This window comes from Arachis stenosperma, chromosome 2 (genome assembly GCF_014773155.1).
Source record: "Arachis stenosperma cultivar V10309 chromosome 2, arast.V10309.gnm1.PFL2, whole genome shotgun sequence".
Classification (NCBI taxonomy): Eukaryota; Viridiplantae; Streptophyta; class Magnoliopsida; order Fabales; family Fabaceae; genus Arachis; species Arachis stenosperma.
Genome location: NC_080378.1, coordinates 72,931,125 through 72,953,912, shown reverse-complemented (window position 1 = coordinate 72,953,912; position 22,788 = coordinate 72,931,125). Strand labels below are relative to the sequence as shown.

The following is a 22,788-nucleotide window of genomic DNA, read 5'->3' as shown; positions in this document are numbered from 1 at the left end:
GTATATTTATATTTATAATTAAATTTAATAAATAATACTAACAAATTATATTAAAGTATGTGGGTCAAATATATATGAGCTATTAAATATTTTAAATGAATGATTAATATTAAATTAAAAAATTATAAAATATTTTTAAGTGGTCATCCATTCATTATATATACAAACCTACTTTTTATTGGTAAAATAGTATATCTTGTCTGTGTATATATATACATTATTTTTATTTTTTATGATATTTTTTGACCAAAATTTTATTTAATAATTTGTCATTAACCAATAAATTGTTACATACACGAAATAAATTTCGAATGCCAAATACTTGCTTACTATTTGTTTATATAATATATATTGTTCTATAAATTATGCTTTAAATAAATTGTGTTATATACAAAGTATCCAATAATGTATATTTAAATTTAACTGATTTGTAAGATTTTGGTTATAAAAACATAAATTATAAAATATAAAAATATTCTTAAATTAAAAGAATAATATAACTTCTTTTAATTTTTTTATTTTAATATAAGATAATTGATATTTGCATAAATATTTTTTGTGTTTATTAAAAAAATAAAAAATCTTATCTATTTTATAAAAGATGCTTTAAAATTTAAATTTTTTTAAAAAAAAATCAAAATAAAAATTAAAAAAATTAGTAATTCAAAAAATAAAACAAGTTATATTAATTTAAAAAATATTTAATTCAAAAAATTGAAAACGCGCACATGAGCGCCTTTCTCAGTGCTTCAAATAAAAAATTACGTTTAAACGCCCTTTTCCAATACTTTAAATCAAAAATTGAAAATCTCATTATCTTTATAATAATTTTCTTTTGTCATTATGGCCACAGCTATGAAAAGAGAAAGACAAATAAAAATTGCCGCTTAAAATAATTTCCGAGTTAGATTCGTTTTTCAGTTTCTGATTCAGTCCGTTGCTATTTTTCGTGCCTCTCTCGGTCTGTTCCTTCTTAATTTTTAACCTCACCTCATTATAACCTTCAATCGTTGCAACCTCTCTCCTTTCCTGGTTTATGATTTATCATTCATATATAGGCCTTTTTAAAGTATTCTCTCAAATGATCATATACCTTTTATTTTCTTAATACTAGGAAGACTAAAAAATTATATATTTAATTCTAAATGTGTTTCAATTAATAAAATGTATTCACTATCTGTTGCTCGATAACACTACTGGCTATTGATGTCCATAATCATCATCATTGTCCTATGTTTTCTTTTTCATTTTTGGTAACTACAATTTCTTTTAATTTAACACCAAATAAATATTTATATGATTAATTTTAAAGTTAAAATTTTATAACATATTAAATCAAGCCATTAATTAATTAATGAATATAATTAATTATATATTATTATCGCAAATAATTATAAGATCACTTTCAGACATTTATATGAAATCAATTAGCGGCTAAGTTAACTTTAAAAATTCTTTTATACCTGTTTACAATTTATTCAAACCTGTAAAATAATCACCATCTTTTTGTTTGGGGTACAATCCTTTGGATGTTGTACAATCTTGTTAGAAACTAAAAGAGATTACAGAAAGGGCGTTGTATATATTTATTATAGAGGTAATAATGTTTAATTTAATCCTTAAAATTTTCAATTCTCTTCAAAATAATTAGTTTTTTAAAAATAACTAAATTAATCTCTAAATTTATAACTTGTGATTCTTTATTCATTTCTAATTTAACTGTCGTCAACATAATCTCATAAAAATGCTCATATAGAAGAGAGATATTATTAAATAAAACAATACCCTGTTATTTATTTTTACAAGAAACCGATAGAATACATCTTACATACAACGATAATGTTAAGATAACTTCAAACCATGCACACTTCACACATGTAATATAAAATTCATCGTAAATTAGTTTTGACAAATATATTTGATAACGACATCAAAAGCAAGAGAGAGATATATATTATTTTTATCTCGCCATATAAAGTTTTTAATATACGGCTCTCTTACTTTTTTATAATGATCACGTATAGTTGTCAAAACTAATTTAATTCTTTAGCACAATACAACCATTATTGGCATGAAATTGTTCCTTTGTAATAAAAGGTTCATACTCCAAAGTATGCCTTGACTCGCAAATCAGAGTCTATGATCTTCTCTTTATCAAAGAAACGAAGGTAATCAAAATGGTCAAATAATGGTTTATAGCGCAAAGGATTTTTGTCATCAACAAACTCTTCTGGCATTTGCACAATGTCACCATTAAAAGTGAAAAGCCCCATAGAGTACCTAATTTCCTTTGCGTTATTCATTATCACTCGATGTTCACACGGACGTATCCTGCCATTGCTCCAAACCTATATAAAGATTATATTTTATACTTTATGGATAATTTTAAATAATAATTGTCGTACCAATACCAATTACGCATCACGTAAGGGTAGTTCATTTATTTAATAATTGAGAATACTTTTCAATCAAACTTTGAAATAGAAACTAATTAATTTAATAACACTACTAAAAAAAATCATATTTAGGGATAATTTATTTTATTTTTAGTAGCAATAAAAATAGCTGTTAATATATTCACCCACAATTAAACAATAGTCATCTTATGACTGCTAAAGTTTTAGTAGCAATTACACAATTACAGGTAAAGATCTTTTAACTAGTCGCAAAAAGTATATAATTGTCATTATAACCTATAGTAATAATGATAAATATATAATTATTACAAAAACATAAATTAAATAAGACATAGTGATCATTATGTTATTACCATTAAAAATTTATTATTAAAAATAATTTTTGTCATAATGTAAAAAAAATAACTATTCTAAAATATTTTTCTAGATTTAATGCCAAGAATCGGGTTTATGAGAATTTATAAGTCCCAAAAATCCAATTTGATAATTGAGAATTGTCTCAAATAATTCCAAAGAAACTAAGATATTACGCTTTTGAATTATAAAAAAAGAGAATAAGAATAATTTCTTATCAATAAATATAGTACCTAATAATTCATCTTTACGAGTTATAATGATTTCTATCATTTCTCTGTTAAAGAAAATGTTATGAAATTAACTGCATATAAGCTTAAAAGAGTTGAACATGGAAAAAAAAAAACGAAGCTCTTTATACCCTAAAATTAATTACACAAAAATGTTAGAGAACATTTAGAATTTATTATTTTTAGTTATAAGTTAGCCATTAATATTTAAAAGTATGAAATAAAGTATATTGTTAGATATTAGACTAAAGGAATAAGACAAAAAAGTTAAGTTGATAATTAAATAATAATAAAAAATAATAAATTCTGATGTTCTCCTAATAATTTCTGTTAATTAAACTTAAGGGTATCTAGACAAAAACTTAATACTTCTGAACAACAACCTTCATATAAAACTTCAGGAATATCATTTATTTAGTATAAAACTTTTTGAGTTTTCTATATAAATTCACACATAGAAATCACACCATATCTTATTGATTAGTATATTTGTAGAAAATATTGTGTTTTTTATATTAGTATTGGCTCTAAATATCTTTTTTTTATTTATAATTACGGTTAACATAATCATACTTTTTTTTCCACTAGTGTCTCTAGTTTCTTACGTGGCCAATTGCAATTAATTTTTAAGAAATGCATGCCTCCAATTTTTATTGAAATACTATGTATTTGTCTCAAATTTTTTACCATTAGAAAGTTTAATATTTGGTAGCAACTACACGAATATATTTTCATGTAAAAATATTATTATAAATCACATAACCGGTAAAAAATTTGGTATGTTTGATTAAATTATCTAACGATTCATAATATCATTTATACATAAAGATATTTTTGTTAAGTATCTTAAATTTTTTATCCAATTTTCTGAATCGTAAATACTTATATTTTTTATTTACACAAATCATGGTTGAATATTGAATTAGTTTCACATAATTATGAGTAAGAAACGTTGAGTCACCTTGAAAGCATCTCCAGCCATGACGAGAAAGAAGGAAGGGGAGGGATGAACAAGCAGCCAGTCCCCATTCTTGATTTTGATTTCCAAACCTGCCACACCATTCAGCTGATGCAATACTGATTGCATAGTCAAATCAGTGTGAGATTGCATTCCCAAATGAGTTTCATTCTTCTCTGGTGGTCTGTATTTGAGGCACCGAAGAAGGTAATTTCCTGATTCTATGAATGAATTGCATCGCTCACTGTCCACACCATAGCTCTCAAATACCATCTTCTTTGTCACTTTGTCTACTTCTCCCAATACCTTTGCATACTCATTCACGCTTTCGCTAACACAAATTCACACAATTAATCTACCTTATGCTGGATGCTATGCTCATTATGGTTACCACCATGAATATGATAGTTATACAATTTTAACTACACTTAAAAAATATTATTAAAATTAAAATAATATTTTTTTATTACTTATTATAAGTAATAGTAGTACAAAACTTTTTCACCATAAGTTTGGAATCAAGTTTGTTACACAAACCATAATAGATGTCCTTGATTGTGTAATCAAATTATTTATTTGAAAAATTTATGCAATTAGGTAAAGGTATATAAATTATATATTATGTATCTAACATGCTTTTTCATGGAAGAATTCTTTTGTGGTAAAATTTTTTGGATATTAAAAATTAAATTTTAAATTTTTTTATTACAAAAATTCTGATATCATACCATAAAAAATTATTTATCCGAAAATTGAAGTTATTATATAAAGATATATAAATAATTATATATCTAATAGATAAAAAAAAAATAATTAGTGCCTCGTTTGTGCAATTTGGTTCCTTCCACACGTAATATTTTTTAATCTATATCTTTAAATGAGGAGTTTGAGATTGATATATCTATTATTTAACATATAATTAGTTAAAAATGATCACATAAATAAAAAACAATATGCTTTCATATGTACTATACGGAAAACTATTTTACTTACCCATGACTACATCTAATTAAATATCAATGTAAAAGAATTTATAGAACAATTTTACATAAATTTTAATAAACTCATGAAAAAATGGTACCTACCAAAAACGATCATTCCCTTGTGGCCACATGATGTTTGTGAACTTCTGGCATCCCTTAATGTTTAATGGATCATCAATCCCAAGTGATTCATATAATGGAAGAGATGGAATTTGTCCATAATAATTATGAAACAATTTCTCACTAGTCTCTTGCTTCTTTGTCTCCAATGGCAGACCAAAGAGTTGTTCCAATGCAGAGACAACAGAATCACAAAGCTCTTCACCAATTTTGTTGTAACGTGCAATGAAACAACCATGATCCTCCAACGCAGTTCGAACTACTTTACATGCTGAAACCCACGCTTCAGTTCCAGGCTTCAGCGTTTCATCGGTTAAGTCAACAATAGGAAGATCATGGGTTTCTGTTTGGGATCCCATTATGTTTAATCAATTACCTAATTGAAAACATGAATATGTGAGTGTGAGAAAATTGATGATTTATATTATCACTTGATATTATAGTTTGATTACTCCATTAATTTAAGTATGGAAAAATATAGGAACCAACTTCTTAACCAGCCAACTTATTGTACAACTCACTTAATTATAATAATTTTAATTTATTTTAATAAATTATAATTTAAATAATTATAATTAATGATTATTTTAAAAAATTAAGATTTGGTATTAACCGCGCAACAAGAACGTCTGATACGAAAATAAAAGGATAAATAAGATAAGAATTGAAATTAAATAAAAAAGATATATTGAAATTGAAATAGAAACAAAAATAATAGATTGAAATTGAGTACAAAGAGAATCACTCTACTTCTATCCAATTTCTTGACACAACAAAAAAAGACTCCTCAACCTAATTTGTCAACGCCATAGTTTGGGAATTGATTCGAAGGGACTTCTCAACCTTCTAACCAATTTTCCAATGCAACAAGAGAGGGACTCCTCCACCTCAATTATCCACACCATGGTTTCATCACGAAACCGAAAAAGGCTTAAAACTTCTAAATCATTCTATACTACGACTACAATAGCTAAGGAGGTATTTATAACCTCTTATTAGGTTAAAACAAAAAAAAACCCTAAAGCCCATAAACATAAGGCCCAATCTAGTAATTAAATAAACAAAATCAAAATATATTAAATTAAAATATTATAAAAATGTAAACTAATATCTTCTAAATAATACTTGAACTCTTCATATCTCGAACATTTGAAACACATATCATTCTCCTCATCTTCAAAAAAGATTCGTCCTCGAATCTTGTAGGTAGAAAAAATAGAATATGAAAAGCACAAAAATTATAAGGAAGATAATTTCTTTTTTTTTCTTTTTTTGTTATATTTCTTTTTTTTGCACTGTATGCTTTTTTTATTTTTTTTTTTAAAACAATAAAATCAACAATGATGACAAAACAATAATGAAACACAAACGGAAAACAAGAACACGAAAACTTAAAGAAAGACGCGACAGACTGGACTCTTTTTTTATGATAAAAGAAGAATAAATATAGATTAATAAGAATTAATCTAATACCTGAGCTCTGATACCAAATGATACGAAAATAAAAGGATAAATAAGATAAGAATTGAAATTAAATAAAAAAGATATATTGAAATTGAAATAGAAACAAAAATGATAGATTGAAATTGAGTACAAACAGAATCACTCTACTTCTACCCAATTTCTTGACGCAACAAGAAAGGGACTCCTCAACCTAACTTGTCAACGCCATGGTTTGAGAATTGATTCGAAGGGACTCCTCAACCTTCTAACCAATTCCCCGATGCAACAAGAGAGGGACTCCTCAACCTCAATTATCCACACCATGGTTTCATCACGAAACCAAAAAAGGCTTAAAACCTCTAAATCATTATATACTACGACTACAATAGCTAAGGAGGTATTTATAACCTCTTATTAGGTTAAAACAAAGAAAAACCCTAAAGCCCATAAACATAAGGCCCAATCTAGTAATTAATAAAACAAAATCAAAATACATTAAATTAAAATATTCTAAAAATGTAAACTAATATCTTCTAAGTAATACTTGAACTCTTCATATCTCAAACATTTGAAACACGTATCAATGTCATTCATGAAACCCCCTTACCCTTCCATCATTTGGTATGCATTCAATGCTTGTGCTTGACCAATTATGCTGAAGAATTCAATACCCGAGCAACCTCTTCTACGCATCCTCGGAGTTCCGCCGTTCGTGTCGCCGTAAGCGCTGTTGTCATGGTGCAAGGCTTCCGGCAAAAAGCATCGTTCATGGAGTTTTCACCCACCGACCACCACTGCCGCATTTTTCATCGCGTTGCGGCCTCTGCATCCCACGGCTCTCTTTCTGTCGCGACGCAGCTATTGTGGGGCTCTATTTGTGACACGCGATCAACTACTCCGATCCATGGCGACTCTTCTACTTGCGATGTGCAGCCTCCGTGGCTTCCTCTTCTCAACGCGCCACCGCGAGTCCTCCACCGTCCACGCAACGCCATCCAAGACGTTGTCACCAGCCACCCTATGACTCTTCTTCTCCTCCTCCTATTTTGTTTTGAATGATTCTTTTAACTCGTTTTTTATATTTCTTTTTCTTAAATTTTGGATGATTCTTTTTATTAGTTTTAAATGATTCTCTTTTCTATGTTTTGTATGTTTTTTTCTTAGGATTTGGATTATTCTTTTTATTAGTTTTGGATGATTCTTTTCATATGTTTTGTATGTTTTTTTCTTAGAATTTAGATGATTTTTTATCTTATGTTTTATTTGGTGTTTTTTTTTAGAATTTCAAAATTTTTTTTTGAGAAAGAGGAATTAGGGTTTGCGTAATAATGATAAAATGTAGATTAGAATAAGAAGAGGTAATTAATAATCATTAAATTTTTTATTTTTTAAAAAATATAATTTAAATAATTACTAATTAATTTAGAGTGTAGTTTAAAAATGCTTGTTAGTTTATTGTTGGTTGGACTCCTTATTGGTTCTCTAGCAGATTTAAACCCCTATTAATTCACTACAAATTTAAACTTCATTTAATGGTTTGTTATTAGTTAATAGATTATTGTATACACAAGATGAGATCCAAATTCCTAATACCTATTTAAGTAAACGATTAAATTAACCACTCGACCTGCTCAAATTAATTGTTATATAAAATATAACTGAATAAATAAATAAATAAATATTGTGAGGTTATAGTAATTAATGTGTCGTCCAAATATAGTAGTTTTGTTTTTTGGCATGGTTCTCAATATTTATTGATGTATTTAACAAATAAATAAATAACCATTATTAATCTGTCATTGCTTGATTTTGGGAACCCCTATTATTTCCGTTCAGGACCACTAAATATATGACGTTGTGGATTGATTTGATTAATAATAGTTATTGATTAAGCATGACTGAATTAAAGAAACAATAACAAAAAAACAAAATCGTTAATCACTTAAAAAAATACAAATATAATGTTGATAAAATAATTTAAGGATCTGTTAATTTTTTAGTTTCCTATGATATTTTTTAACTAACAAGTCAATAACTAATCTGAATTTTATTTAAAGATTTATTGTTTGTCACTAAATTATTATATGCACAAAATAAAATTTAAACTTTTAAACAATTTATTTAAACAGATTAATAAACAAATTATTAGACTAACCCAACTCAATTGATCCATCAACTTTATATATATTTACGTAATTTAATGAGGACCACAATTTATGACATGTACTGGATGTTTTATTGCAAAATAATAAAATTTTAATTATGTGACATAGTATGTGCATTTTATTTTCAAACTTTTTAAAAACAGATAAACTAATTGACTACTCCTCGTCATGTCAATGTACTACCTGCTAGTATAATAATAGTCATTTTCTTAGTTGGCTAAATTATCCCCAACTTGAGAAATTAAAAATAGAAAAAGGACATAATAAACAACGATTTCAATATATTGATTGTAATTAAATATTTCAAATATTCAAAGCAACAATTATTGTGAATAGAAAAATATGTTTGTTGAACATTTTATTGTATTCCGTAATCATATTAATTACTAGTTGGATCATTTGAACTTAGGGTTACAAACGGACCTAAACACTACAACAAAATAGTATTTTAGCGACTTTTTTAATGTTTAGTGATAGTTTTAATTGTTATTAAATAGTTTTGCGACGATTAAAAAAAGCGCCACAAATTTGAGGATCGTTAGTTAACATAGTGACGGTTTTGAACCACTGTTGGTAAAGAGGGTCGCTAAATTGTTTGTGACGGTTTTTAAAATATTAAACCATCACTAATTTGTAACACTTGAAAGGTGTTTTTTATACTGTATTTCGGGACGTTTTAAAATTGTCGTTAAATTACTAAATTTTGTGACAGTTTCTTCTTATATTTCATGGTTATTTTAAACCTTCATAATATTTAGCAACAATTTAAAACCGTCACTAAGTTACTAGTTCTTATGACAGTTTTTGGACATATTTAGTGACTATTTAAACCGTCACAATATTTTTAGTGACAGTTTTTTTGATTTAAAACTGTTACTAAATTACTTATTCCTGTGACAGTTTTTTTTCCTATATTTAGTGATTGTTTTAAAATGTTATAATCTCTTCAACATCAAAGATTTCTATTATCAAAAGTTGAATTCTCCAAAAATGACATTATATTTCAACAAATTCAAATTTAATCTCACAAGTTTTACAAAAATAACAATATTGGGGCTGCCTGTATCTCTAATGTAGTCCCACTTATTTCAACAGTCATCTCCACTGACACGCTCTTTGTCTCTTGAACCGTAACACTTGCTCTACTAGCATGACGCATGTAATTGATATTTGCACCTGATGCTCCAATAACAACATCTGCAATCACAGATCATATGAAATGACCAAAGATATATTAGACACATGGAAAAAGCGTGCCTTTTTTGTTGCTTTGAAGTAACCTGCTTCAGGAAAAGCGCATCTGCTGAATGGTGTTTCTAATTAAATTTGCGTTTGTAATAAAATATTAAATAATAATAATAATAATAATAATAATAATAATAATAATAATAATAATAATAATAATAATAATAATAATAAGCAGAAGAGCTAATTAAAGCATTAATGGTCAGGTTAGTGAAAGACACTATTAGTAATGGGTTAGGGGAATATATATTGGGTTGAAAAATGAGGAGTTGAAATCCACTAAAAAGGAGACATTTGATGGAAGGATTGAACTCATTCAAAGAATAACTATGGTCTATATCCCAAGTTCAAAACTCAATGCTTTAATGCTTTAATACAATAAATGGTCAAGTGTGTACTACAAGATTTCCTATCAATGCTTGAAATGCCATATAGAACTATGAAACAGTCAAAACAGAGCCATTAAAAAACTATAAAATAATTGAAGTTGGTTACAATAACTACAATACGAATTTCCTTAACATGGGACTGAAAATGAAAATCGATAATGTAACAAGTTAGAAACAGAAAAAGTGATTTAATTTGTCTTTATATCCAGACAACATGAATGCACAGAAGCTTAAATATTTTGGCTTTGATATTTAAGACAAATGCATAGTGATTCTAATATTAACCTTTCCTGTTTTCTGTCCCATTGACACTAATTAATGAAAATCAAAAGCATAAATATGATTTGTATTAGTTCCTTGATTATGGCAAAAACAAAAGAGTAATATTAGGAAGTCAATTTTTCTCAACCAACATCAATCAATATTTTAAAATTATTTTATTTATTTTAAATTTTAAACTCTAAATCACAATTTTTTTTGTTTTTAGATTTTAAATTATAAATTCTATATCTTCAATTCTTGCAAAAAATCAGTAATCCACACTTAACGTTAACCACCCTCCTCTTACACTAACTCAATGCTTTAACTTTAATACAATAAATTTTGCATTGCACAAAACTAGAGCTGCAACTCTGAAGTTGGTTACAAGATTAGATTGAAAACACAAGTTTTACCTATGACTAATCCACAATATAAACTCAGAGCCAACTAAAAAAATTGTTAAATACTCAATTGAAGAGCTAATTCACAATATAATATGAACAAAAGTAAAACATCAAAGCGGAGATTATAATAAAACCTAATGATAAGAGTATTTTTAATGTCAAACTTGTACTGCAATAGCAATAGAAATAAGAGAATGCAAAGAAAAAAAATCAAACAAATTTGGTTGAGGCATTTCATCAAACATGAATATTGTGGTTGAAAGAGAAGAAATGGTTACCGAAAAGAGCCCAGAGATTAAAGAGCTCCTGTTGAATTTAATCACACATTGAATTTACATCTCATAAAGAGGCAATATCAAAGCTAATCTAAAAAATAGGTCGATGAACAAAGAAAGTTAAAAAGTTGAATCCATATATGTTAACACATCAAGTCATCAATAATTGATTAATCAGAAAATAAGATCTTGAGAGAGGCACATTGGTGCACGAAATCGTGATCACTACAACTTCGCACAACTAACCAGCAAGTGCACTGGGTCGTCCAAGTAATAAACCTTACGCGAGTAAGGGTCGATCCCACGGAGATTGTTGGTATGAAGCAAGCTATGGTCACCTTGTAAATCTTAGTCAGGCAGACTCAAATGGGTATAGATGATGAATAAAACATAAAGATAAAGATAGAGATACTTATGTAATTCATTGGTAGGAATTTCAGATAAGCGTATGAAGATGCTTGGTCCCTTCTGTCTCTTTGCTTTCCTACTGTCTTCATCCAATCCTTCTTACTCCTTTTCATGGCAAGCTTATGCAAGGGTTTCACCGTTGTCAGTGGCTACCTCCCATCCTCTCAGTGGAAATGTTCAACGCACCCTGTCACGGCACGGCTATCCATCTGTCGGTTCTCGGTCAGGCCGAAATAGAATCCAGTGATTCTTTTGCGTCTGTCACTAACGCCCCGCCTGCTAGGAGTTTAAAGCACGTCACAGTCATTCAATCATTGAATCCTACTCAGAATACCACAGACAAGGTTAGACCTTCCGGATTCTCTTGAATGCCGCCATCAGTTCTCGCCTATACTACGAAGATTCCGGTTAAAGAATCCAAGAGATAAACACTAGAGCCTTGTTGCTTGTAGAACAGAAGTGGTTGTCAGTCACTTTGTTCATAAGTGAGAATGATGATGAGTGTCACGGATCATCACATTCATCAAGTTGAAGAACAAGTGATATCTTGGACAAAGAACAAGCGGAATTGAATAGAAGAACAATAGTAATTGCATTAATACTCGAGGTACAGCAGAGCTCCACACCTTAATCTATGGTGTGTAGAAACTCCACCGTTGAAAATACATAAGAACAAGGTCTAGGCATGGCCGAATGGCCAGCCTCCCAAAGAGGGTTCAATCATAAAAACATGATCAAAAGATCCTAAGATTGAAAGATCCCCAGATACAATAGTAAAAGGTCCTACTTATAGGAAACTAGTAGCCTAGGGTGTACAGAGATGAGTAAATGACATAAAAATCCACTTCCGGGCCCACTTGGTGTGTGCTTGGGCTGAGCAATGAAGCATTTTCGTGCAGAGACTCTTCTTGGAGTTAAACACCAGCTTTTATGCCAGTTTGGGCGTTTAACTCCCATTTTGGTGCCAGTTCCAGCGTTTAACGATGGGATTTCTGAGGGTGACTTTGAACGCCGGTTTGGGCCATCAAATCTTGGGCAAAGTATGGACTATCATATATTGCTGGAAAGCCCAGGATGTCTACTTTCCAACGCCGTTGAGAGCGCGCTAATTGGGCTTCTGTAGCTCCAGAAAATCCACTTCGAGTGCAGGGAGGTCAGAATCCAACAGCATCTGCAGTCCTTTTTAGTCTCTGAATCAGATTTTTGCTCAGGTCCCACAATTTCAGCCAGAAAATACCTGAAATCACAGAAAAACACACAAACTCATAGTAAAGTCCAGAAAAGTGAATTTTAACTAAAAACTAATAAAAATATATTAAGAACTCAACTAAAACTACTAAAAACATACTAAAAACAATGCCAAAAAGCGTATAAATTATCCGCTCATCACAACACCAAACTTAAATTGTTGCTTGTCCTCAAGCAACTGAAGATCAAATAAGATAAAAAGAAGAGAATATGCAATGAATTCCAAAAACATCTATGAAGATCAGTATCAATTAGATGAGCGGGGCTTTTAGCTTTTTGCCTCTGAATAGTTTTGGCATCTCACTTTATCCTTTGTAATTCAGAATGATTGGCTTCTTTAGGAACTCAGAATCCGGATAGTGTCATTGATTCTCCTAGTTAAGTATGATGATTCTTGAACACAGCTACTTTATGAGTCTTGGTCGTGGCCCAAAGCACTCTGTCTTCCAGTATTACTACCGGATACATACATGCCACAGACACATAATTGGGTGAACCTTTTCAGATTGTGACTCAGCTTTGCTAGAGTCCCCAATTAGAGGTGTCCAGGGTTCTTAAGCACACTCTTTTTGCCTTGGATCACAACTTTATTTCTTTCTTTTTCTTTCTTTTTCTCTTTCTTTTTTCGCTTTTTCTTCTCTTTTTTTTTCGCTTGCTTCTTTCTTTCTTTTTTTTTGTATTCACTGCTTTTTCTTGCTTCAAGAATCATTTTTATGATTTTTCAGATCTTCAGTAACATGTCTCCTTTTTCATCATTCTTTCAAGAGCCAACATTCATGAACCACAAATTCAAAAGACATATGCACTGTTTAAGCATACATTCAGAGAACAAAAGTATTGCCACCACATCAATATAATTAAACTGTTATAAAATTCAAAATTCATGCAATTCTTATCTTTTTCAATTAAGAACATTGTTTATTTAAGAAAGGTGATGGATTCATAGGACATTCATAACTTTAAGGCATAGACACTAAGACACTAATGATCATAAGACACAAACATAGATAAACATAAGCATGAAAATTCGAAAAACAAGAAAATAAAGAACAAGGAGATTAAAGAACGGGTCCACCTTAGTGATGGCGGCTTGTTCTTCCTCTTGAAGGTCTTATGGAGTGCTTGAGCTCCTCAATGTCTCTTCCTTGTCTTTGTTGCTCCTCTCTCATGATTCTTTGATCTTCTCTAATTTCATGGAGGATGATGGAGTGTTCTTGATGCTCCACCCTTAGTTGTCCCATGTTGGAACTCAATTCTCCTAGGGAGGTGTTAATTTGCTCCCAATAGTCTTGTGGAGGAAAGTGCATCCCTTGAGGCATCTCAGGGATCTCATGATGAGAGGGGTCTCTTGTTTGCTCCATCCTCTTCTTAGTAATGGGCTTGTCCTCATCAATGGGGATGTCTCCCTCTATGTCAACTCCAACTGAATAACAGAGGTGACAAATGAGATGAGGAAAGGCTAACCTTGCCAAGGTAGAGGACTTGTCCGCCACCTTATAGAGTTCTTGGGGTATAACCTCATGAACTTCCACTTCTTCTCCAATCATGATGCTATGGATCATGATGGCCCGGTCTAGAGTAACTTCGGACCGGTTGCTAGTGGGAATGATTGAGCGTTGGATAAACTCCAACCATCCTCTAGCCACGGGTTTGAGGTCATGCCTTCTCAATTGAACCGGCTTTCCTCTTGAATCTCTCTTCCATTGGGCGCCCTCTTCACAAATGTCAGTGAGGACTTGGTCCAACCTTTGATCAAAGTTGACCCTTCTAGTGTAAGGATGTTCATCTCCTTGCATCATAGGCAAGTTGAATGCCAACCACACATTTTCGGACTGAAATCCAAGTATTTCCCCCGAACCATAGTAAGCCAATTCCTTGGATCCGGGTTCACACTTTGATCATGGTTCTTGGTGATCCATACATTGGCATAGAACTCTTGAACCATTAAGATTCCGACTTGTTGAATGGGGTTGGTAAGAACTTCCCAACCTCTTCTTCGGATCTCATGTCGGATCTCCGGATATTCACTCTTTTTGAGTGAAAAAGGGACCTCAGGGATCACCTTCTTCAAGGCCACAACTTCATAGAAGTGGTCTTGATGCACCCTTGAGATGAATCTCTCCATCTCCCATGACTCGGAGGTGGAAGCTTTTGCCTTCCCTTTCCTCTTTCTAGAGGTTTCTCCGGCCTTGGATGCCATAAATGGTTATGGAAAAACAAAAAGCAATGCTTTTACCACACCAAACTTAAAAGGTTTGCTCGTCCTCGAGTAAAAGAAGAAAGAGGAGAGTAGAAGAAGAAGAAATGAGGAAGAAGGGAATGGCTTTGTGTTCGGCCAAAGAGGGGGAGAAGTGGTGTTTAGGTTGTGTGAAAATGAAGGGGTGAAGAAGGGTATATATAGGAGAGGGGGGGGTTCATGGTTCGGTCATGTAGGGGTGGGTTTGGGAGGGAAAGTGGTTTGAATTTGAAGGGTGAGGTAGGTGGGGTTTTATGAAGGATGGATGTGAGTGGTGAAGAGAAAGATGGGATTTGATAGGTGAAGGGTTTTTGGGGAAGAGGTGTTGAGGTGATTGGTTAATGGGTGAAGAAGAGAGAGAGTGGTGGGGTTGGTGGGGATCCTGTGGGGTCCACAGATCCTGTGGTGTCAAGGAAAAGTCATCCCTGCACCAAATGGCATGCAAAATCACGTTTTAAGACAATTCTGGCGTTAAACGCCGGGCTGGTGCCCATTTCTGGCGTTTAACGCCAGGTTCTTGCTTTTTCCTGGCGTTTAACGCCAGTCTGGTGCCCCTTTCTGGCGTTAAACGCCCAGAATGGTGCCAGACTGGGCGTTAAACGCCCACCTGCTAGCCTTACTGGCGTTTAAACGCCAGTAAGTTCTTCCTCCAGGGTGTGCTGTTTTTCTTCCTGTTTTTCATTCTGTTTTTGCTTTTTCAATTGATCTTGTGACTTCTTATGATCATCAACCTACAAAAAACATAAAATAACAAAAGAAAATAGATAAAATATAACATTGGGTTGCTTCCCAACAAGCACTTCTTTAATGTCAGTAGCTTGACAGTGGGCTCTCATGGAGCCTCACAATTGCTCAGAGCAATGTTGGAACCTCCCAACACCAAACTTAGAGTTTGAATGTGGGGGTTCAACACCAAACTTAGAGTTTGGTTGTGGCCTCCCAACACCAAACTTAGAGTTTGACTGTGGGGGCTCTGTTTGTCTCTGTTTTGAGAGAAGCTCTTCATGCTTCCTCTCCATGGTGACAGAGGGATATCCTTGAGCCTTAAACACAAAGGATTCTTCATTCACTTGAATGATCAATTCACCTCCATCAACATCAATCACAGCCTTTGCTGTGGCTAGGAAGGGTCTGCCAAGGATGATGGTTTCATCCATGCACCTCCCAGTCTCTAGGGCTATGAAATCAGCAGGGATGTAATGGTCTTCAATCTTCACCAAAACATCCTCTACAAGTCCATGAGCTTGTTTTCTTGAGTTGTCTGCCATCTCTAATGAGATTCTTGCAGCTTGCACCTCAAAGATCCCTAGCTTCTCCATTACAGAGAGAGGCATGAGGTTTACACTTGACCCTAAGTCACACAGAGCCTTCTTGAAGGTCATGGTACCTATGGTACAAGGTATTGAGAACTTCCCAGGGTCCTGTCTCTTTTGAGGTAATTTCTGCCTAGACAAGTCATCCAGTTCTTTGGTGAGCAAAGGAGGTTCATCTTCCCAAGTCTCATTTCCAAATAACTTGTCATTTAGCTTCATGATTGCTCCAAGGTATTTAGCAACTTGCTCTTCAGTGACATACTCATCCTCTTCAGAGGAAGAATACTCATCAGAGCTCATGAATGGCAGAAGTAAGTCCAATGGAATCTCTATGGTCTCATTTTGAGCCTCAGATTCCCATGGTTCCTCATTGGGGAACTCATTGGAGGTCAGTGCACGCCCATTGAGGTCTCCCTCAGTGGCGTTCACTTCCTCTCCCTCCTCTCCAAATTCGGCCATGTTGATGGCCTTGCACTCTCCTTTTGGATTTTCTTCTGTGTTGCTTGGAAGAGTACTAGGAGGGAGTTCAGTAACTCTCTTGCTCAGCTGTCCCACTTGTGCCTCCAAATTCCTAATGGAGGACCTTGTTTCAGTCATGAAACTTTGAGTGGTTTTGATTAGATCAGAGACCATGGTTGCTAAGTCAGAGGTGTTCTGCTTAGGACTCTCTGTCTGTTGCTGAGAAGATGATGGAAAAGGCTTGCCATTGCTAAACCTGTTTCTTCCACCATTATTGTTATTGAAACCTTGTTGAGGTCTCTCTTGATTCTTCCATGAGAAATTCGGATGATTTCTCCATGAAGAATTATAGGTGTTTCCATAGGGTTCTCCTAGGTAATTCGCCTCTTCCATTGAAGGGTTCTCAGGATCATAAGCTTCTTCTTCAGATGAAGCATCCTTAGTACTGCTTGGTGCATTTTGCATTCCAGACAGACTTTGAGAAATCAAATTGACTTGTTGAGTCAATATCTTGTTCTGAGCCAATATGGCATTCAGAGTATCAATCTCAAGAACTCCTTTCTTCTGATTAGTCCCATTGTTCACAGGATTCCTTTCAGAAGTGTACATGAATTGGTTATTTGTAACCATTTCAATTAGCTCTTGAGCTTCTGCAGGCGTCTTCTTCAGATGAAGAGATCCTCCAGCAGAGCTATCCAAAGACATCTTGGATAGTTCAGAGAGACCATCATAGAAAATACCTATGATGCTCCATTCAGAAAGCATGTCAGATGGACATTTTCTGATCAATTGTTTGTATCTTTCCCAAGCTTCATAGAGGGATTCTCCATCCTTCTGTCTGAAGGTTTGGACTTCCACTCTAAGCTTACTCAATTTTTGAGGTGGAAAGAACTTTGCCAAGAAGGCATTGACTAGCTTTTCCCATGAGTCTAGGCTTTCTTTAGGTTGTGAGTCCAACCATGTCCTAGCTCTGTCTCTTACAGCAAAAGGGAATAGTATAAGTCTGTAGACCTCAGGGTCAAACCCATTAGTCTTGACAGTGTCACAGATTTGCAAGAATTCAGCTAAAAACTGATGAGGATCTTCCAATGGAAGTCCATGGAACTTGCAATTCTGTTGCATTAGAGAAACTAATTGAGGCTTAAGCTCAAAGTTGTTTGCTCCAATGGCAGGGATAGAGATGCTTCTCCCATAGAAGTCGGGAGTAGGTGCAGTAAAGTCACCCAGCACCTTCCTTGCATTGTTGGCATTGTTGTTGTTTTCGGCTGCCATGGGTTCTTTTTGTTTGAAGATTTCTGTTAGGTTGATGAGCGGATAATTTGTATGCTTTTTGGCATTGTTTTTAGTATATTTTTAGTATGATCTAGTTAGTTTTTAATATATTTTTATTAGTTTTTAGTTAAAATTCACTTTTCTGGACTTTACTATGAGTTTGTGTGTTTTTCTGTGATTTCAGGTATTTTCTGGCTGAAATTGAGGGATCTGAGCAAAAATCTGATCCAGAGACTCAAAAGGACTGCAGATGCTGTTGGATTCTGACCTCCCTGCACTCGAAGTGGATTTTCTGGAGCTACAGAAGCCCAATTGGCGCGCTCTCAACGGCGTTGGAAAGTAGACATCCTGGGCTTTCCAGAAATATATAATAGTCCATACTTTGCCCAAGATTTGATGGCCCAAACCGGCGTTCAAAGTCACCTCAAGAAATTCCAGCGTTAAACGCCGGAACTGGCACCTAATTGGGAGTTAAACGCCCAAACTGGCACTAAAGCTGGCGTTTAACTCCAAGGAGAGTCTCTACACGAAATTGCTTCATTGCTCAGCCCAAGCACACACCAAGTGGGCCCGGGAGTGGATTTTTATGTCATTTACTCATTTATGTACTAGTTTTCTATAAGTAGGACTTTTTAAAAAGCTTTTAGGGAGACTTTTGGTAGCTATCTTTGTTTTATGCTATCTTAGACCTTTGGGAGGCTGGCCATTCGGCCATGCCTAGACCCTATTCTTATGTATTTTCAACGGTGGAGTTTCTACACACCATAGATTAAGGTGTGGAGCTCTGCTGTACCTCGAGTATTAATGCAATTACTATTGTTCTTCCATTCAATTCCACTTGTTCTTTATCCAAGATATCACTTGTTCTTCAACATGATGAAGGTGATGATTGACGCCCATCACCATTCTCACTCATGAACAAGGTGACTGACAACCATTCTTGTTCTACACGCATCTGAGGCTTAGTGAATATCTCTTGGATTCCTGATTGCACGATGCATGGTTGATCGCCTGACAACCGAGTGCTCGCCTGACAAACGAGCCAACCATTCCGTGAGATCAGAGTCTTCGTGGTATAGGCAAGAACTGATGGCAGCATTCAAGAGAATCCGGAAGGTCTAACCTTGTCTGTGGTATTCTGAGTAGGATTCAATGACTGAATGACTGTGACGTGCTTCAAACCTGTAACCTACTGGGCGTTAGTGACAGACGCAAAAGAGAGATTCTATTCCGGTAGGGGAGGGAACCAAACGGTGATTGGCAGTACTGTGACAGAGTGCGTGCATTAGCTTTCACTGCGAGGAAGGGAGGTAGCTGCTGACAACAGTGAAACCCTACACGAGCTTGCCATGGAAAGGAGTAAGAAGGATTGGATGAAGGCAGTAGGAAAGCAGAGAGACGGAAGGGAAGGCATCTTCATACACTTGTCTGAAGCTCTTACACCAATGATATACATAAGTATCACTATCCTTATCTTTATATTATTTTCGTTCATCATCATATACAATTGAGTTTGCCTGACTAAGATTTACAAGATGACCATAGCTTGCTTCAATGCTAACAATCTCCGTGGGATCGACCCTTACTCACGTAAGGTATTACTTGGACGACCCAGTGCACTTGCTGGTTAGTTGTGCGAAGTTGTAGTGATCACAATTTCGCGCACCAAGTTTTTGGCGCCGTTGCCGGGGATTGTTCAAGTTTTGAGCAAGCTTTTGGTAACAATGCCTGGGATTGTTCTAGTTTGGACAACTGACGGTTTATCTTGTTGCTTAGATTAGGTATTTATTTTTTTCGAAATTCTTGGAGATGAATCCTAGAGTTTCATGATGATTTATTGAAATCTGGCTGGCTGAGAAGCCATGTCTAATCTGATTGGACCGAGGTTTCAACTTATCACCACAAGAGCTTGTTGATTCTCATCAATTTTGCTTTTGGAGCAGTGATCTGCTAAGGCTTGGCTGACCTTTGGTCATGTCTAGTGTTTTGGACCGAAGCTTTCCTTGAAAGCTTGGCTGGCTGTGAAGCCATGTCTAATTCCTGGACCGGAGTCTTAGACTAGCATTGCACTGATTCCTGGAATTCTCATTAAGAATTTTGATACCTTTTCCCACTTAATTTTCGAAAAAAAAAAAATTTACAAAATCATAAAAAAAACCAAAAATATTTGATGTTTCTTGCTTTAGTCTAGTGTCTCATCTTAAGTTTGGTGTCAAATGCATGTTTTTGTTATATTTTTTCGAATCCATGCATATATTTCTTTGTTTTGATCTTTGAATTCTTCTGGCTTGAGTGTTTATGTGTCTCATATAGTGTCAGTAGTACACAAACTGCTAAGTTTGGTGTCTTGCATGCATTGTTATTTGATTCTTGTTGCATTTTGATTATTAAAAATCCAAAAATATTTTTAATTTGTGTCTTTTCAAGTCAATAATACAAAGAATTGAAGATTCAGAACATACTGCAGAGGAATTATACAGAAAAAGCTGAGCATTCAAAAATGCCCAGTGAAGAAGGCAGACTGGCGTTTAAACGCCAGCCAGGGTACCTGGTTGGGCGTTTAACGCCCAAAAAGGGTGCATTTTGGGCGTTAAACGCCAGAATGTATACCATTCTGGGCGTTTAACGCCAGGATGGTGCTAGGAGGAAGATTTTGTTTTCAAAATCAATTTTTTTTCAAGTTTTCAAAGTTTTTCAAAACCAAATCTTTTTCAAATCATATCTTTTCAATCAAATGCTTTCAAAATCAATTTCTTTCCTTTTTCAAAGATACTTACTAACAATTAATGATTTGATTGAACATTTTTTGCCTTTTCTATTAAGAACGGTTTTATGTTTCAATCATATCTTTTCTTGTTAGGCAAGTCACTAATTTTCAAAATCATATCTTTTCAAATTGTTTTCAAATCATATCTTTTAAAATTGTTTTCAAATCATATCTTCTCAATCACATTTTTTTTAACCAATCATATCTTCTTAATCACATCTTTTTCAAAATAGTTTTCAATCAAATCTTCTTTTTAATTTCTAATTTCAAAATCTTCTTCAAAAATCATTTTATTTCTTTCCCACTTTCATTTTTCGAAAATTAAGTGATGTTTTTCAAAAACATTTTCAAAATCTTCCACTGAATTTTCGAAAATTCTCTTCCCTCCTTCCCACATCCTTCTATTTATGGAGTACCACTCCTTCTAAATGCACAATTCGAACCTTATCTAATTAAAGTTCGAATTCTTCTTCTCCTTCTTCTTTCTATTTCTCTTTTCCTCTGACACTTCAAGGAATCTCTATACTGTGACATAGAGGATTCCACATTCTCTTTTTCTCTTCTCTTTCATATGAGCAGGAGCAGAGACAAAGGCATTCTTGTTGAAGCTGATCTTGAGCCTGAGAGAACCTTGAAGCGAAAGCTAAGAGAAGCTAAAGCACAACTCTCTTTAGAGGACCTGACCGAGTTCTTCAAGGAAGAAGAACACATGGCAGCCGAAAACAACAACAATGCCAACAATGCAAGGAAGGTGCTGGGTGACTTTACTGCACCTACTCCTGATTTCTATGGGAGAAGCATCTCTATCCCTGCCATTGGAGCAAACAACTTTGAGCTTAAGCCTCAATTAGTTTCTCTAATGCAACAGAATTGCAAGTTCCATGGACTTCCAATGGAAGATCCTCATCAGTTCTTAGCTGAATTCTTGCAAATCTGTGACACAGTCAAGACTAATGGGGTTAACCCTGAGGTCTACAGACTGATGCTATTCCCTTTTGCTGTAAGAGACAGAGCTAGAATATGGTTGGATTCTCAACCTAAAGAAAGCCTGGACTCTTGGGAAAAGCTAGTCAATGCCTTCTTGGCAAAGTTCTTTCCACCACAAAGATGGAGTAAGCTTAGAGTGGAAGTCCAAACCTTCAGACAGAAGGATGGAGAATCCCTCTATGAAGCTTGGGAAAGATACAAACAATTGATCAGAAAATGTCCTTCTGACATGCTTTCTGAATGGAGCATCATAGGTATTTTCTATGATGGTCTCTCTGAACTATCTAAGATGTCCTTGGATAGCTCTGCTGGAGGATCTCTTCATCTGAAGAAGACGCCTGTAGGAGCTCAAGAACTGATTGAAATGGTTGCAAATAACCAATTCATGTACACTTCTGAAAGGAATCCTGTGAACAATGGGACTAGTCAGAAGAAAGGAGTTCTTGAGATTGACACTCTGAATGCCATATTGGCTCAGAACAAGATATTGACTCAACAAGTCAATTTGATTTCTCAAAGTCTGTCTGGAATGCAAAATGCACATGGCAGTACTAAGGAAGCTTCATCTGAGGAAGAAGCTTATGATCCTGAGAACCCTTCAATGGAAGAGGTGAATTACCTAGGAGAACCCTATGGAAACACCTATAATTCTTCATGGAGAAATCACCCAAATCTCTCATGGAAAAATCAAGAGAGACCTCAACAAGGTTTCAATAACAATAATGGTGGAAGAAACAGGTTTAGCAATAGCAAGCCTTTTCCATCATCTTCTCAGCAACAGACAGAGAGTTCTAAGCAGAATACTTCTGACTTAGCAACAATGGTCTCTGATCTAATAAAGACCACTCAAAGTT

The 22,788-nt window shown here is 33.9% G+C and overlaps 1 protein-coding gene and 2 non-coding genes across 3 annotated transcripts; 1 reads left to right on the top strand and 2 right to left on the bottom strand.

The window, feature by feature from the left end:
* Positions 1 to 1,734: 1,734 nt before the first annotated feature.
* On the bottom strand, positions 1,735 to 5,525 carry LOC130960492 (probable 2-oxoglutarate-dependent dioxygenase AOP1). Its single transcript, XM_057885908.1, has 3 exons — positions 5,045 to 5,525; positions 3,963 to 4,290; positions 1,735 to 2,348 (listed from the first exon to the last, which is right to left on the bottom strand). The coding sequence occupies exons 1-3, from the start codon at positions 5,419 to 5,421 to the stop codon at positions 2,100 to 2,102; spliced, it is 954 nt and encodes a 317-aa protein (XP_057741891.1). The 5' UTR covers positions 5,422 to 5,525; the 3' UTR covers positions 1,735 to 2,099.
* Positions 5,526 to 17,671: 12,146 nt separating this feature from the next.
* On the top strand, positions 17,672 to 17,775 carry LOC130963827 (small nucleolar RNA R71). Its single transcript, XR_009079946.1, has one exon. It is a non-coding gene; the product is annotated as a small nucleolar RNA R71 (small nucleolar RNA).
* Positions 17,776 to 22,061: 4,286 nt separating this feature from the next.
* Positions 22,062 to 22,169, bottom strand: LOC130964869 (small nucleolar RNA R71). The gene has a single exon (XR_009080936.1). It is a non-coding gene; the product is annotated as a small nucleolar RNA R71 (small nucleolar RNA).
* Between the last annotated feature and the right edge of the window lie 619 nt (positions 22,170 to 22,788).

What these genes read in the sequence shown, in the direction of transcription:
- LOC130960492 (XM_057885908.1), bottom strand. Translation starts at nt 5,421, where the DNA reads ATGGGATCCCAAACAGAAACCCATGATCTTCCTATTGTTGACTTAACC. An exon ending in CAAGGGAATGATCGTTTTTG is followed by an intron (nt 4,291 to 5,044) that starts GTAGGTACCATT and finishes AATTTGTGTTAG; the next exon opens with CGAAAGCGTGAATGAGTATG. An exon ending in TGGCTGGAGATGCTTTCAAG is followed by an intron (nt 2,349 to 3,962) that starts GTGACTCAACGT and finishes ATCTTTATATAG; the next exon opens with GTTTGGAGCAATGGCAGGAT.